The 16,299-nt window shown below is 40.6% G+C and overlaps 1 protein-coding gene across 1 annotated transcript in view; it reads left to right on the plus strand.

Moving 5' to 3' along the window:
• The window catches only part of GK5 (glycerol kinase 5), a gene marked incomplete at its 5' end in the record, with an annotated part of 72,901 nt that overhangs the window by 22,264 nt on the left and 34,338 nt on the right, over window positions 1-16,299 (plus strand). The window contains 2 exons of the mRNA XM_082654139.1: window positions 10,206-10,299; window positions 14,753-14,884. Coding sequence (XP_082510265.1) covers window positions 10,206-10,299; window positions 14,753-14,884 — 226 coding nt within the window. The remainder of the gene's footprint in view (window positions 1-10,205; window positions 10,300-14,752; window positions 14,885-16,299) is intronic.

Consider the following 16,299-nt stretch of genomic DNA (forward strand, 5'->3'; position numbering starts at 1 on the left):
GTACTTCCCAGAACTTCTGCTGCCAGTGTCCTTGTCCCCGCGGTGAGCCACAGCCACACCCTGCCTCTGCAGGAGACCTTCCACCACCAGCAGGTAGGTGTGGTTCAGTCTCCCTTGGGGTCACTGCTCCTTCCCCTGGGTCCCGCTGGGCACACTACTTTGTGCGTGCCCTCCAAGAGTGGAGTCTCTGTTTCCCCCAGTCCTGTCAAAGTCCTGCAATCAAATCCCACTAGCCTTCAAAGTCTGATTCTCTGGGAATTCCTCCTCCCATTGCTGGACCACCAGGTTGGGAAGCCTGATGTGGGACTCAGAACCTTTACTCCAGTGGGTGAACTTCTGTGGTATAATTGTTCTCCAGTTTGTGAGTCACCCACCCAGCGGTTATGGGATTTGATTTTATGGGGATTGCGCCCCTTGTACCATTTCATTGTGGCTTCTCCTTTTTCTTTGGATGTGGGGTATCTTTTTTAGTGAGTTCCAGTGTCTTCCTGTCGATGATTGTTCAGCAATTAGTTGTGATTCTGGTGCTCTCACAAGAGGGAGTGAGCACATGTCCTTCTACTCTGCCATCTTCTGCCTATTCACCGAAACTCATTTTTTTTTAACTCTTTTCAGTCCTTGAGTTTTCTTCATATGCTTCAGGTTAAAATTTTTTTCAACATATTTGATCAGTGGTTGTGTTTAGCCTGTTTTCTAAAACAACTGTAAATGATAACTCCTCCATTTTGGTTGTTTTAAATTCACTTTGTTCTAAAAAAAAAATCTTGAGCTGTTTTCTTTCTTCTGACACTGTGTCTCTCAGGGAGGCTTCTGCCAACTAACCTCAGATCAGGGTGTGTGCCAATTAGTAGTATAAGCCATGAGTCCCTGCACCGGGATACACTTGGTAACTGAGGGCTCATCGCAAGTAAGGCATTGTGCTAGTTGCTGATTTGAATATAAAGATGCATCAGAACAGCAGCCCTCTGGGAATTTACAGTCTCATAATGCAAGTATCTAAATTAGTCTGCATTCACTCAGCACCAAATCTATCTTTTATTGTGGCACCTGCTACTTGTGTTAATGGTTCTTAGCAATTATTTATGGCACAAAATAGATTCAGAGCCAAGAATGGTACACTGTGTTAGAGAGGTTTAAGACAGTTCATTTACAATACTGCATTCTTGTTTTCCCTCTCTTTTTCCTTTTACTGTTGATAGAGCTAAAACAAACGTAAGTCACCACAAGTGAATGTTAAAACATGGGCTATTACTTGAGATCAGCATTATATATCATCTTCTATCCTGTTATGAGTTAATGATGCCACATTCACTTTGTGATCTTCTCCCCTCTTTGTTCTTCAGCTACACCAGCCTCTAACACATCATGCCCCATGCTGCCTTAGCACCTTTGGACATATAATACATTTTGTTGGGAATGTTCACCCTCCTTGTTTGTTCCTACTTATCCTTTGGAGCTCAGTTCTGTTGTCACTTTTCAAAGAAGGCTTTCCTGACCTCCCAGACTAGGTAGAGTCTCCCCATTAAGACACCCATGGTACCCTTCATGGACTTGTTCCTTTTGTAAGTAAGCAACTGAGTAACTGATTATTTGTTTGACTTCCCTGGTAGAAAATATATTCATAAGGGCAACGATGCCATGTCTCTGTTCACAGCTGTATCCCCAGCTTCTGGCAGAAATTGTTGTATAAATATTTGATGAACCAGTGAAAACATCAGATTTAAGTGTGTAAGTAGATGCTGTTGTAGAATGGCTCCAAAGAATCATATATCAATAGATTTCATTTCTGACAAACCCAGTCTGATAGTTCTCATTAGCAGAGCAGCGTTTATTCATTTATCAGTCAAATACCTCTTTCGTATCTGGGCTAGGTGGTGAGAATCTGAAAGTGAATTCACTGTTCCCTCAGGAGGCTCACAGTCTAGTGTTAGATACAGACGTGTACATAGTGAGGGTGCAGCTGACAGACGTCTGCTCTGCAGGACTGCTTTATACCTTAATGAGGGAGCCGGAGGGGGTGACTGAATAGCCTAGAAGTGGGAGTTAGGGAACGTTTCACAGAGCCAAGTCTCGAAGGATGAGTAGGAGTTCCCTTAGTGGAGAGAGCAAACCACTGGCAGAGGCAGGAGATGCAAGAGCATGGTGCGTCTGAAGCATCTAAAGGACTCTGGAAGGAGTTCCCTGGCAGCCCAGTGGTTAAGACTCCGTGCTTTCACTGCTGAGGACGCGGTCCAGTCTCTTGTTGGGAAACTAAGATCCTGCAAGCCGTGCAGTACAGCCAAAAAAACTAAAAATAAACAAGATAAAGGGCTCTGGAATTCAAGCAGTGACATCGGGAAGGCACCACACCCAAGTGTGCTCACTCATTCCCGACTCTAACCTCATCTCTGACCAACCCTCCTGCTATGCTCTGTGCTGCAACCGCCCCGCGGCCTGCTTCTTGAACGCTCTCCACCGATTCCGCCTTCGAGCTTTGTGCCTGCTGCTCCCCCTGCGTGGAGCTCTGTTACCCAAGATCTTCCCTTTCTCATCATTTGGAGCTCACCTCAAAGATCACTTCTTCTAAGGGACCTTCCCTGACCATTTTATTTACCTGTGACTTTACCATTTTATTATCTTCCTGTCACTCATCACTAAAATTTTTCATATCTAAAATCACTTCATGTCTAAAATTTTTATTTACTTGTTTACACATTTTAAAAATTACATCTCTCCCATAGAAGTAAGAAGTTCCATGAGTGTTGGGACTTTCATCTGCCCTGTCCTCACAGGGTCCTTCACACCGAGTACAGTACCTGGCACATAGTAGGCACTCAAGGCTTTGATTGCGATGAACCTGGAGAGGAACGCAGGGACCCAGACCAGAGAAGGCCATTGGTTGTGGTAAAGAGTTTACCCCTTATAAGCAGTGGGAAACTCAAAAGCTGTTAAGCAGGAGAGCAGTGTGACCAAATTTATATTTTAGAAAGAGTATTCTTAAAGCAGCATGGACAGTGGGTTTGAGGGGAATGAGGCTGAAACTGGAAGTCTCTTTGAAAGCTGTTGTTTATTCAGGTCTCTGATCTCATATCAAAAAGACACCTCAGGACTTCCCTGGTGGCACAGTGGTTAAGAATCCACCTGCCAATGCAGGGGACACAGGTTCGAGACCCTGGTCCAGGAAGATCCCATATGCCACGGAGCAACTAAGCCCGTGCACCACAACTACTGAGCCTGAGCTCTAGAGCTTGTGAGCCACAACTACTGAGTCTGCGTGCTGCAACTACTGAAGCCCGTGTGCCTAGAGCCCATGCTCCGCAACAAGAGAAGCCACCACAACGAGGAGCCTGCGCACCACAACGAAGAAAGTCCTCGGAGATCCAGTGGACTTGGCGCTTTCACTGCTGAGGGTGAGGGTTCAATCCCTGATCGGGGAACTAAGATCCTGCAAGCCACTTGGCCCAAAAAAAAAAAAAAAAAGAAAGCAATACTAAATAAATAAATAACTACATTGATGAACGTAGTGAATGTAATTTTCATGAATGATTGGGAATCTAAATTGCATTTGAATTGTATGTAGTTGAGGTAGTAGGAAGTGATATGGAAACTGAGAGGGCTTAGTTGGGTTGGGAGGTATCGTGGGTCAAAGATGGGGAGATTTAAGCAAGTTTAGAGAAGACAGTTGCAGGAATGTTTGTGAAATGAAGTGACAGAAGAGACAGGAAGGCATGGATAAAGAGAGTACAGGTGGAGGTGCCAGCCTTAGACTTGGAGAGGGAAAACTTCTCCTCTGACCCAAGAGTGAGATGCACCATCGCTGTAGGTGTAGCTGGAGGAGTAGAGAGTTGAGGAAAGTCATTTCCTGTGTCCTTACTTCCCTTGAGAAACAGGAGGCAAGTGGTGGCCTAGGGCTTGAGAAATCTAGTGAAAAGTTAGATGTGCCATTGGTGGGGAATGGAGAGGAAACTAATTAGGGACAAGAGAGAGACTTTCATCATTTTAAGTGACTTTGAGACAGCAGACGAGCTTGTATCTCATAGGTATGGTACCAATTCACAAGGCTATGGGACTTTCCTCCAACTCCTCTCAATGGTTCTGACATTGAAAGTGAACCCAGAAGAAAGTTAGATTAATCCCAGATTAGGTATTGAAAAGGTACATAGTTAACTTGTAAGTCAAGGGGTAGAGAGTGACATCACCAAAATAGTGGAGTGGGAAGCTATACGGGTTGATCCCTCCACCAAAGCAGTTGTTGATTTGGAGAGATTGGAATAAGCTCTTTCAGAACTCTGGAACCTGATCCGACCTTATAACAGCTAGGGGACTGCTGGATAAAGGTAGAGGCTGCTATCCTTGGGTAAGAGAGGACATGTGCTAACCAGCCACCAGCCTCCATTCTTCAGCCCTACTGCACATGTGGGGAAAGCGGCCCACATTCCAGGAATGAGGGCTGAGAACTTTGTCCTACCAAAATGTGGGCCTATGTACTTTGGTAGATTTTGCAATGCCCTGCAGAACTGGCACAGATGCTTACCTAGGTTCTGGCCCTCTCAGCTGCAGTTGCTTCCTTTGGCAGCGTCTGTTGGAAGATTTAAAGGGCCAGTATCTTTTGGGGGTTTGCGAGGCCACACATTTTAGAAAATGTTCGTCAGATCACTAGCCGATCACAGAGAAAACATAACAGACGTTTCAGAAACTTCAGCGACCACACACCAACAAGGAATACATACTTTGCCAAAGTAGTTTGGAAAAGTCGCAAATTGACAGCCCTCAGCCAGGAAGAAATGGCAATCCCTGAGGAGTGGGAAAAGCAGATTTCTAGAGTTATTACACTTATTTTCAAAGGAATAAAACTTGAAAAAAATCTCACTTACCTGAGTTAAGTAATTAGTCAACTTAAGGAATGTTTGAATTTATCTGTTAAAAACTGAAATTATACATTAAGGTATAATACTACACATTACAAAAACTGTATAAAACCATACTGTTCAGGATTCATGCCTTTCCTTAAAACCTTTTCAACTCCCTTAATTACTCGGTCTTTCCTGTAAACGGCACCTCCCAGTATTCAACCTCACAAGTTATTAAAGCAAGGTGCATTTTTATACCTTAATCTAACAAAAAGAAAAATCAATGTGTGTGAGATTATGACAGATTTGTTTCACTCATGCATTACTCTCATATTCTATAATATATTCATGTTTGCTTTCATCTAAAATTAATGTCTCCAAATACTTATTAAGGAAACCTGTTGTTCCAAACACTGCCCATGCACCGTCTGGAAGGGGCAGCCTAGCTGAGAAGGCATTTAACTGTGTGGCATTAAAAGTGTTAAAACAATCAATATGCAATATTGATTATAAGAGCAAATATTGCATGTTTCATCACATTTGAGGAGCTGGAAAATTGTCTTACTCTTTGACTTAGTAATCTCACACTTAGGAGCGAAGGAGATTTGGGGGAAATAACTCAACAGCAGTGCCTCAAAACGTAACCTTTGGAAATAGGGTCATTGCAGATGTAATTATTTAAATTAGGATGAGATCATAATGCAGGATGAGGTGGACTCCTCATCAAATATGACTGGTTTCCTCATATGAAGACTGCCATGTGAAGACAGACACAGGGAGAACACCATGTGAAGAAAGAAAGATTGCTGCAAACTACCAGATCCTCCCAGGCAAGGGAGGATACCCTTACAGGTTTCAGAGGGAGGACGGCCCTGCTAACACCATGATTTTGGACTTCTAGCCTCCAGAACCATGAGACAATAAATTGCTATTGTTTTAGTCACCCAATTTGTGACCTTTGTTATGGCAATCCAAGGAAACTAATACGGTGGTCACTTGGTTTTATACCAGAGAGCCATGACCAGACAATAGGGAAAGAACAATCTCTTCAACAAATAATGCTGAGAAAACTGGACATCCACTTGCAAAAGGAAGAAGTTGGACTCTTACCATATACCACATACAAAAATTAACTTAAAAAAATGGATAAAACAGAAAACTATAAAACTCTTAGAAGAAAACAGAGGAAATCTTCATTACTGTGGATTTAGCAATGACTTTTTTAAAAATTTATTTTATTTTTGGCTGCGTCGGGTCTTCATTGCTGCCCCGTGGGCTTTCTCTAGTTGCAGCGAGCGGGGGCTACTCTTCGTTGCAGTGTATGGACTTCTCATTGCCGTGGCTTCTCGTTGTGGAGCACGGGCTCTAGGAGCACAGGCTTCAGTAGTTGTGGCTCACGGGCTCAAAGAGTGCAGGCTCAGTAGTTGTGGCTTGCCGGCTTCAGAGCGCAGGCTCAATAGTTGTGGCTCATGGGCCCAGCTGCTCAGCGGCATGTGGCATCCTCCCAGACCAGGGCTCGAACCTGCGTCTCCCACATTGGCAGGCAGATTCCCAACAACTGCGCCACCAGGGAAGCCCCAGCAATGGCTTCTTAAATGACATCAAAAATACAGCTAACAGGGACTTCCCTGGCAGTCCAGTGGTTGAGATTTTGCAGGTTCAATCCCTGGTCGGGGAACTAAGATTCCACATGCTGCACAGCCAAAATAAGATTTAAAAAAAAAAAGAAAAAGTGCAACTAACAAATGAAAAAAATAGGTAAGTTGAATTTTATCAAAATTAAAAACTTCTGTGCATCAAAGAATACTATCAAGATATTTTCTTCTATTTATTATGAGTAATTTTTCTTTAATTTTCTTAACTATTGGAACTGTCCAAAGTAGAAACTGAGAAGAGCCCTAAATTTAGTACAGAATAATAAGAAATAAAGTCATGCTGAAATTATTTTGACATAACGTATAATTTGCATTTTAAAAATGTCTGAGGGCTTCCCTGGTGGCGCAGTGGTAGAGAGTCCGCCTGCCAATGCAGGGGACACGGGTTCGTGCCCCGGTCTGGGAGGATCCCACATGCCATGGAGCGGCTGGGCCCGTGAACCATGGCCGCTGAGCCTGCGCGTCCGGAGCCTGTGCTCCACAACAGGAGAGGCCACAACAGTGAGAGGCCCGTGTACCGCAAAAAAAAAAAAGTCTGAAAAAATTTATAGCCATTGATATCTTAAATCTACAGTTAGATATCTGAAAACTGACTGAAGCATGTAATATGGAAGGTATGTGTCTTGGTATGTTTGGTTTGTAATTTAAGATGGAGGACTAAAACAATAGGAGAGGAACTTCCCTGTGGCACAGTGGTTAAGAATCCACCTACCAGTGCAGGGGACACAGGTTCGAGACCCAGTTCGGGAAGATCTCACATGCTGCGGAGAAGCTAAGCCAGTGCGCCACAACTGCGGAGCCTGCGCTCTGGAGCCCGCAAGCCACAACTACTGAGCCCATGTGCCTAAAGCCCGTGCTCCACAACAAGAGAAGCCACCGCAGTGAGAAGCCCGCGCACCGCAACGAAGAGTAGACCCTGCTTGTTGCAACTAGAGAAAGCCTGTGCACAGCAACGAAGACCCAACGCAGCCAAAAATAATTAAATAATAATAATAAATAAATAAATAAATTTATTAAAAAATAACAATAGGAGAATCACTTCTCTGATTTGTAGTAACGATAATCGCGATCGTTTGGATCACTAAAGGAAAAAGACGTACCATATTCATGATGTATGTGAATGCTGTGATCCCATTAATAAAGGTGAAAAACAGAAAGAAAAAAAAAAGGACACTTTAAAGTAAGTGAAAACTCATAAAATGGGAGAAAATATTTGCAAATCATATATTTGATAAAGAATTAATATCCAGAGAATATAAATAACTCTGACAGCTCAGCAACAACACCAAAGCCTACACCTAATTCATAAATGGACAAAGGGTTTAAATAATATTCAAATGGTCAACTAGCACATGAAAAGGTGCTCAATATCATTAGTCACTGGGGAAATGCAAATCAAAACCACAATGAGATACCACTTCACATCTCCCAGGATGGCTATAATTTTTTAAATGTAAACTAAGAAGTGTTGGTGAGGATATGGAAAAATTGGAACTCTTACATACTGGTTGCTGGAATGTCAAATGGTGCAGCTGCTGTGGAAAACCATTTGGCAGTTCCTCAGAAACTAAACATAGGGGACTTCCCTGGTGGCGCAGTGGTTGAGATTCCGCCTGCCAATGCAGGGGACACGGGTTTGAACCCTGGTCCGGGAAGATCCTACATGCCGCGGAACAACTAAGCCCGTGCGCCACAACTGCTGAGCCCACGTGCTGCAACTACTGAAGCCCATGAGCCTAGAGCCCGTGCTCCGCAACAAGAGAAGACACTGCAATGAGAAGCCCTCGCACCACAGCAAAGAGTAGACCCAGCTCTCCACAACTAGAGAAAGCCCACGTGTAGCAATGAAGACCCAACGCAGCCAAAAATAAATAAATAAATAAATAAGAAACTAAACACAGAATTATCATATGACCAAGCAATTCTAATCCTAGGTATATATCCAAAAGAATTGAAAACAGGGACTCAGATATTTGTACAGCAGTGTTTATAGCAGCATTATTTACAGTAGGAAGAAGGTGGAAACAGCCCAAGTGTTTGGAAATAGTGCTGATGGTTACACAACATTAATGCCACTGTACTGTGTACTTAAAAATGGTTGAAATGGTAATTTTTATGTTATGTATATTTTACCACAATTTAAAAAAGAGAGAGTCGAGGGATAGAGAGTGTGTGAAGGCAAGTTATTAAAAGTAATAGACCATGTAAGTAAGCCTAGTAGGAAAGTAAGCCTAGGAGGGGTTGGTAAGAAGGAAAGGGAATGTTTGAGGGATTAAAGGATGCAGTAAGTCTGAAGGGAAGGTATTTAGGGAGTAAGATTGAGAGAACTGAAATAATAGCAAGAAGTATTGACTGATATATTAGAATGTTAGGATTTCTTTTTCTTTTTGGTTAATTTGCCTTATTTATTTATTAGCAAATTGGGATTGCAATATATGTAAAGTTTTTATCCTGATTTTTTTCCCTTTAATATTATACTGTGGGCATTTCCCCGTCATTAACCTATTGTTGTATAGCAAAGGTGTATAGCAAAGTGATAGAAATTCGTTGTAGAATGTTTCCAGGTGATGAGTTGAGGATGTGACCATGGGTGAGGACTGCTTAAAAAGAGTGGGAAATGACAGTCTTGGGAATTGAACGTGGTCACAGTGACATAGGAGGAGGCCTGGAGGGAGCACAGAAGGCCAGCCTGGGCTAGATGTTGAAGCTGAGTGGATGGCAGTGGTTGATTTGTAGGAGCCTCAGAGGAAAAAGGGTTTATTTCTACTCTATTTCTTAGTGCTGTGCTTTTATTGTAGTATTGACCCAGAGTTTGTTGAATTTCTTTTTCTTGGACAAATTTTGGGAAGCCTGGGAAGGTTGCCAATCAGGGGCTGAACCAGTCTTAAAGTTGAGAGGTTTAAAACAGGCTCAGGGGTTTCCCTGGTGGTGCAGTGGTTAAAAATCAACCTGCCAATGCAGGGGACACAGCTTTGAGCCCTGGTCCGGGAAGATCCCACATGCCATGGAGCAACTAAGCCCATGCGCCACAACTACTGAGCCTGTGCTCTAGACCCCGCGAGCCACAACTACTGAGCCCGCATCCCACAACTACTGAAGCCCACATGCCACAACTATTGAAGCCCACGCACCTAGAGCCCATGCTCTGCAAAAAGAGAAGCCATCACAATGAGAAGCCCGTGCACCGCAACGAAGAATAGCCCCCGCTTGCTGCAACTAGAGAAAGCCCATGTGTAGCAACAAAGACCCAACGCAGCCAAAAATAAATAAACTTATAAAGAAAGAAAAACAGGCTCAGGCTACATTTTAGCTGTTCTGTAGGTACAGAAGTTTTTATCTGATTGTGTATATTAAGATAAGTACAATGAAAAGAGAAAGTATTGGCTTCTTTGTCTTGCTTTTAAAATTGTATGAGCAAGTCTTTGAAGGCTTTTCATCAGTTTTGTTTTTGGAAGTGTATACATTGTAATGCTTCAAAAAGAAGATTTTTTTGGATAGAATCTGATCTAAAATTTTATACTGTACATCACATAATTGTTACAAAGTGTGTTCAATTTATCAAATCAAAGAGAAGAAGGCATTCAGAAAGCCCCAATTAATTAAATCATATGTTGAAATTACAGTTTGGCTTCTAATTTTGTTTTCTCTTGTGACAGATCTTTTATATAATATAGTCTCTGATTTATATTGAGTCTCAAAATACTGTTTCCATTTTTCTTAGGAAAACGGGAAAGCATTTCCACAACTTCATTAGTTGGCAAGACCTAAGAGCTATTGAACTTGTAAAATCTTGGAATAGTTCTCTTTTAATGAAGGTAATATTCTTCTTATGTTCGGTGATTTGGTTGTTGCTGTTTTTTCCTGTAAATGTCCTTTAGCCGTAGGCAGAATTGTACCATCGACTGATGATGTCTTAGGACATTAAGCAGAAAATACACACTTGCACACTCCCCACCCCAGTGAAATTTAATAGTAGTCACCCAAGAGCGTGCTGGTGGACCGAAGTCCTTAACAGCTGCACATCAGGAACTGATGAGGAGGTTTGGGGTGGACCAGAGGTTCACAAGTTAGTGAGAATTCATTTCCATTCCTGGAGAAATTGAAAAAATACGGACTATGTCCAGAAAAGGTACAGACTATGTCCAGGTTTTATCATCTTTTGCTATAAAAATGGTTAATGGATGTTGAGATAGATAACTGGCTGACTGCCACAAGCTTTCACCATGATGCCTGGCAAATGATGATGCTGATGACTACAGTGACAGCCGTAGTAGCATCTCACTCTGAAGTGTGAGACTACCGAGTTAAAGAGCGAGACAATTTTCCAGCTCCTCAAATATGTTGAAACCTGCAATATTTGGTCTTACAATCAATATTGCATATTGATTGTTTTAATGCTTCTAATGCCGCACAGTTAAATGCCTTCTCAGTTAGGCTGCCCCTACCAGGTGGTGCATGGGGAGTGTCTGCAGCATCAGTTTTCCTTGATAAGTGTTCGGAGACATTAATTTTATATGAAAACAAACTTGAATACATTATAGAATATGACAGCAATGCATGAGTGAAACAAATCTGCGATAGGCCCACCCACAATGATTTTTTTTGTTAGTTTAATATATAAAAATGCACCTTGCTTTAATAACTTGTGAGGCTGAATACTGAGAGGTGCTGTTCATGGGAAAGATAGAGTAAGAGAGTTGAAAGTGGTTTTAAGGAAATATTGTGAACTTTGAATGATATAATTTAAAATTATACTATTTATAATGTGCAGTGTTATACTTTAATATATAATTTTAGTTTTTAATAGGTCAAGTCATTAGATGTTCCTTAAGTTAGTCAGTGAGGTGTTTAATAAAACTTTTATTCCTTTTAAAATAAATTGTGAAAACATTTATTTCTGTAGTGTAAGCCCCAGATCTCAAATCGTGATGAAAAACTGACATCAAGCACAAAACTGAGCATTTAAAGCACTTGTCTACTTGATATTGAACAGGTATATGATATAAGTTTTGGCCTCTCTTAGCAGAGAAATGCACGCAAACAGACTCATGGAGTTTAGCACACAAAATTGCAGAGCTGGTCCTGCCAGTGAAGGAACCCTACCCTATAATCATCCTTTTCCAGATGCTTATGGTCTGTTGACTCGGGTTCTTGGAAATGTTTAGGGAGGATGTGCCAGAGCGGGCACCAAGGTCATGCGTTTAGCCAAGGCTACCCACAGGCAAAGTGGTGAAGTAATTGGGGCGTGGTGGCAATCTCCTGGCACCACAGTTTCCTCCAGTCACGCCAGGCACCCATGCTTCCTCTCACTGTTCCGATTCTTGCCTGTTGGTTGCTAAGGCTTCTCTTTGCTTTCAGCATAAAAGTCCCAACTCCTTACCAGAGTTTGACCCTGTCTCCAGCTCTGACCCCTTCCCAGACCCCTCTCTCCCTGAAGTTGCTAAGGATTAGGCTCCAGCTTTGTCAGCCCTCAAGCCCTTTCTTACCTGAAGGCCCTCGTATCTGCAAGGGGCTCTCTCTGCCACCATGGCTGGATCCTTCTCATCCTTCAGGGCCCAGCCTCACCACCACCTCCTCTGTGGGAGCCCTTCTCTGCCATCCTATTCATAGTAGCACTCCTCACCCCCCCAATCCGATCTCTATTACTGTCCTTTATTTCTTTCACAGCACTCATCAAATTTCAGAGACTCTGAGATGTACATTTCTTAATTGAAGTTTTAATTGAGGTCATTGCAGATTCACATGCAGTTGTAAGAAATAATAGAGATCCCTTACAGGCTTTGCAGTTTCTCCCAGGGGTAACATTTTACAAAACTATAGCATAATGTTACAACCAGGATATTGACATTAATATAATCCATAGATCTTATTCAGATTTCCCCAGTTTTACTTGTACCCAGTTCCATCTGTAGGTATGTGTATGTGTTTTAGTTTCTGTACAGTTTTTTCCATATGTTCACGTATCTGTCACCACACGGATGATGAACAGACGCGGAACTGTTCCATCACTACAAGGATCCCTCCCTCATGTTGCTTTTCATAACCACATCCACTGCTCTCCTGTGTACCTCCCCACCCTCTCCCATCCCTAGCTCCTTGCAACCACTAATCTGTCCTCCATTACACATTTTTCTCATTTCAAAAATGTTATATATGTGGAATCATGCAGCATAAAACATGTTTTTGATTTGCTTTTTTCACTTAGTATGATTCTCTGGAGAATGCAGGTTGTTACATGTATCAATAGCTTGTTTCCTCTGTATTACTGAGTTGTATTCAGTGGTACAGATGTACCACCTGTTGAGGGACATCTGTGCTAATTCCAGTTTGGGGCTATGACAAATAAAGCTGTTATGAACATTTGTTTATGGAATTTTATGTGAACATAAGTTTTCATTTCTCTGAGATAAATACCCCAAGAGGATGATTGCTAGATTATAGGGTAACTGCATGTTTTATTTTGTAAGAAACTGCCATACTTTTTCCCCAAGTGGCTGTACCATTTGCATTCCCACCAGCAATGTATGAGTTATAAGACATACATTTTTTTTTCCAATTTTGAAAAGGATGATTTTTAACTAGGATACATTTTTTAATCATCAGGGGTTTTTTGGTCATTTTAACCATAATTTATATCTTACAATTATGTCATAATTTAACTAGCAGGATTTTTTACTTTTTTGCTAGTACATTAAATAGTGGTTCATCTTACAACCAGTGTCTTCTTAGATTATCTCATTTATTGATTTGATTACGTATTTGTCTGTCTCTTCCCACTAGAATGTAAATTTCAAGAAGGCAGGGATTCTGCCTCTTGTTCACTCTGTTTTCTCAGGACCTAGCGCACTTCTTGGTACATGGAAGGTACTCAATAAATATTTGTTAAATATATGAACAAAAGTGTTCCTCGTTCATATGTTGACTAAAAGTGCAGGTATTAGAACTCTTAGTGCTTTTTGTGTGCCCCTGCCAAAGTATCTGCATTTTAACAGAAGATCCCTGAAGGATCCTAAATCTAGGTTTTTATACGGAAAAGTATAGTTGCTTATGGAAGAAGAACTCATTTCAGTTCGAAATGTTTCTTAACATATAACACATCAGAAGAAGGATTCTGGGTGTTCACCTTAAATACTTTAAAAAAGTCTTATATTTAATAAGTAATGTAAAATATAAGGAAGTGCAGAAGGTTTGAGTACTGAACAGGGTGAAAAGGACGGAACAGACTTTCAGGTATAACGATGAATAAGGTCTGGGGATCTAATGCATAATATGGTGACTAGTTCATAATACTGTATCGTATAACTGAAATTTGCTAAGGGAGTAGAGCATAAATGTTTTCACCAAAAAGAAAAAAAGGTGAAAAAAATTAAAATGAGCCTCATTGTTCAAAAAAAAAAAAAGACAAAACTGAAATGTAGAGAGAACTGAGTCTACACATTTCTTGATTGATGCATTATGCTAAAAATGAAAGAAAAATAAATTTATTTCTATTTTAAATAAATAAACCAAAATCTTTCCATTTATTTTGGGGAGGGGTGGGAATAATAGGAAAAAATGCATAAAGTAGGTAAGTTCTCTATAAATGAATGTTTTGTCCAACATCAGTTTCAGAAGTTGAATTGTCCACCTGTGTCCTTCTAGTTAGGTAGCAGGATAAGGGTTCATTTTGTTGTGGTTTTTTGGGGTTTCTTTAGTATGTCTTACAAACCTTAAAACTCAATGCTAGTTTTCTGTATAAGGCTTTTTTTTTTTCAGCTAAAGGTTTTGCATACGAAAAAGTAAATTGAAAACTGTATGTTTCATCTTCAATCATTAGATAAATATAAATAGTATTAAATAAAATCTCTTATCCCAAATTTTAAGCACTTAACGTGTAGGGGGAGCTTCCCTTCTGAGTTAATACTAACTTGATTAAAAATATATTTCTAATAGAAAAATAGCCTTCTCCCTTGACTCTCTACCTTTACTTCCATAGTTAAAAATAGGTAAAGAGGTAGAAAATAGTTATTTTGAAAAGACTTTTATAAGTACTTGAGCCTCTAGTGTTTGCTAAAGAAGTTCATAGTAGATGTGTCACATTTCATAATTTAGAATGCAAATTGTCCTCTTAGGGTGCTTTGCTCGATCTCCTTAAGTGCTGAGAACACTTTATAAGTAGTTAAATAAATTGTTTGCTATTGGGTTTGTTTGCATGTGTATGAAATTTAATATAGAAACATCAAACACCATTAAATGCATTTTCCTAAAATATCTTTTTTTTTAAAATAGCTCATACACAGCTCCTGCCGAGTGCTGCACTTTTTCACTAGAAGTAAACGATTTTTAGCAGCCAGTTTGTTCACTTTCACAACCCAACATGTTTCTTTGAGATTGGCCTGGATTTTGCAGAACCTGGCTGAGGTAAGGAAAGAGTGTGTGTGTGTGTGTGTGTGTGTGTGTGCGCACACGCGTGTGTGTGTGTGTGTGTCTAGATTACAGGGATGAAAAAACTGCAAGGAATAAAGATAATAATTTGCTTATTTGAGGGAAAATTAAGTGTCCACCACATTGGGGTGGAAGACAAGGAATCCTTACTCAGTTTGTTTTTTTAAAACCTTTTTATTGTGAGTCATGGCACATATAGAAAAGTGAACAAAACAAAAATGTACCACTCAGTGATATTTTGTGGAGCAAATATCTGTGTAACACTACTCGAATCAAGAACTAGAACACTGTGGCACTATGTATTACATTTTCTTTCCACTTTTACAATTTACATGTTTATTCCTCAACACTACACTCTAGCTTTCTTTGCCTGAATATTTTTGAAATTTGTAAATGGAATCATACAGTGCTTATTCCTTTGTGTCTGACTCCTTTTGCTTAACATATTTGTGAAATATGACCAAATTTTATGTAAATTAATTTCCTTATATTTTCATTGCTATTTAGTGTTCAGTATATGATTTTACATAGTTTATCCATTTATCCATTTTGTTCATGTACATTTGAGTTATTTCCAAATGTACATTTTGGGCCATTATGAATAATGCTATGTAAATGCATTTCTGCTGTATCTATACATGGGAATGGAATTTTTAGGGCATGAATGTGTATATATATTTTCACCTTTAGTGGATAATATCAAACATTTTCCCACAGTTTTTGACAATTTACACACCCCTCATCAGCGAAGGAGGGAATTTATAATTTCATTTACCATCATAATTGATATTATCAGTCTTTTTTTTTTTTTTTTTTTTTTTTGCGGTACGCGGGCCTTCACTGTTGTGGCCTCTCCCGTTGCGGAGCACAGGGTCCGGACGCGCAGGCTCAGCGGCCATGGCTCACGGGCCTAGCCGCTCCGCGGCATGTGGGATCTTCCCGGACCGGGGCACGAACCCGTGTCCCCTGCATCGGCAGGCGGACTCTCAACCACTGCACCACCAGGGAAGTCCTATAAGTCTTTTTAATTTTAGTCATTTTGGTGGGTAGGTAGTGATATTTCATTGTGGTTTTAGACTGGATAAAAAAGCAAAATCAAACTATATGCTGCCTTATGGGAGACATACTTTAGATTCAAACATACAAATCAGTTAAAAGTAAATGGATGGAATCTATGCAACGGAAACAGACTCACAGACATAGAGAAGACAGGCTTGTGGTTGCCAAGGGGAAGGGGGAGTGGGGAGGGAAGGATTGAGTGGTTGGGATTAGCACATGCAAACTATTATATATAGGATGGATAAGCAACAAGGTCCTACTGTATGGTGCAGGGAACTATATTCAATATCCTGTAATAAACCATAATGGAAAAGAATATGAAAGAGAATGTA

Source organism: Grampus griseus (assembly GCF_964374135.1).
Source record: "Grampus griseus genome assembly, chromosome: 5".
NCBI lineage: Eukaryota > Metazoa > Chordata > Mammalia > Artiodactyla > Delphinidae > Grampus > Grampus griseus.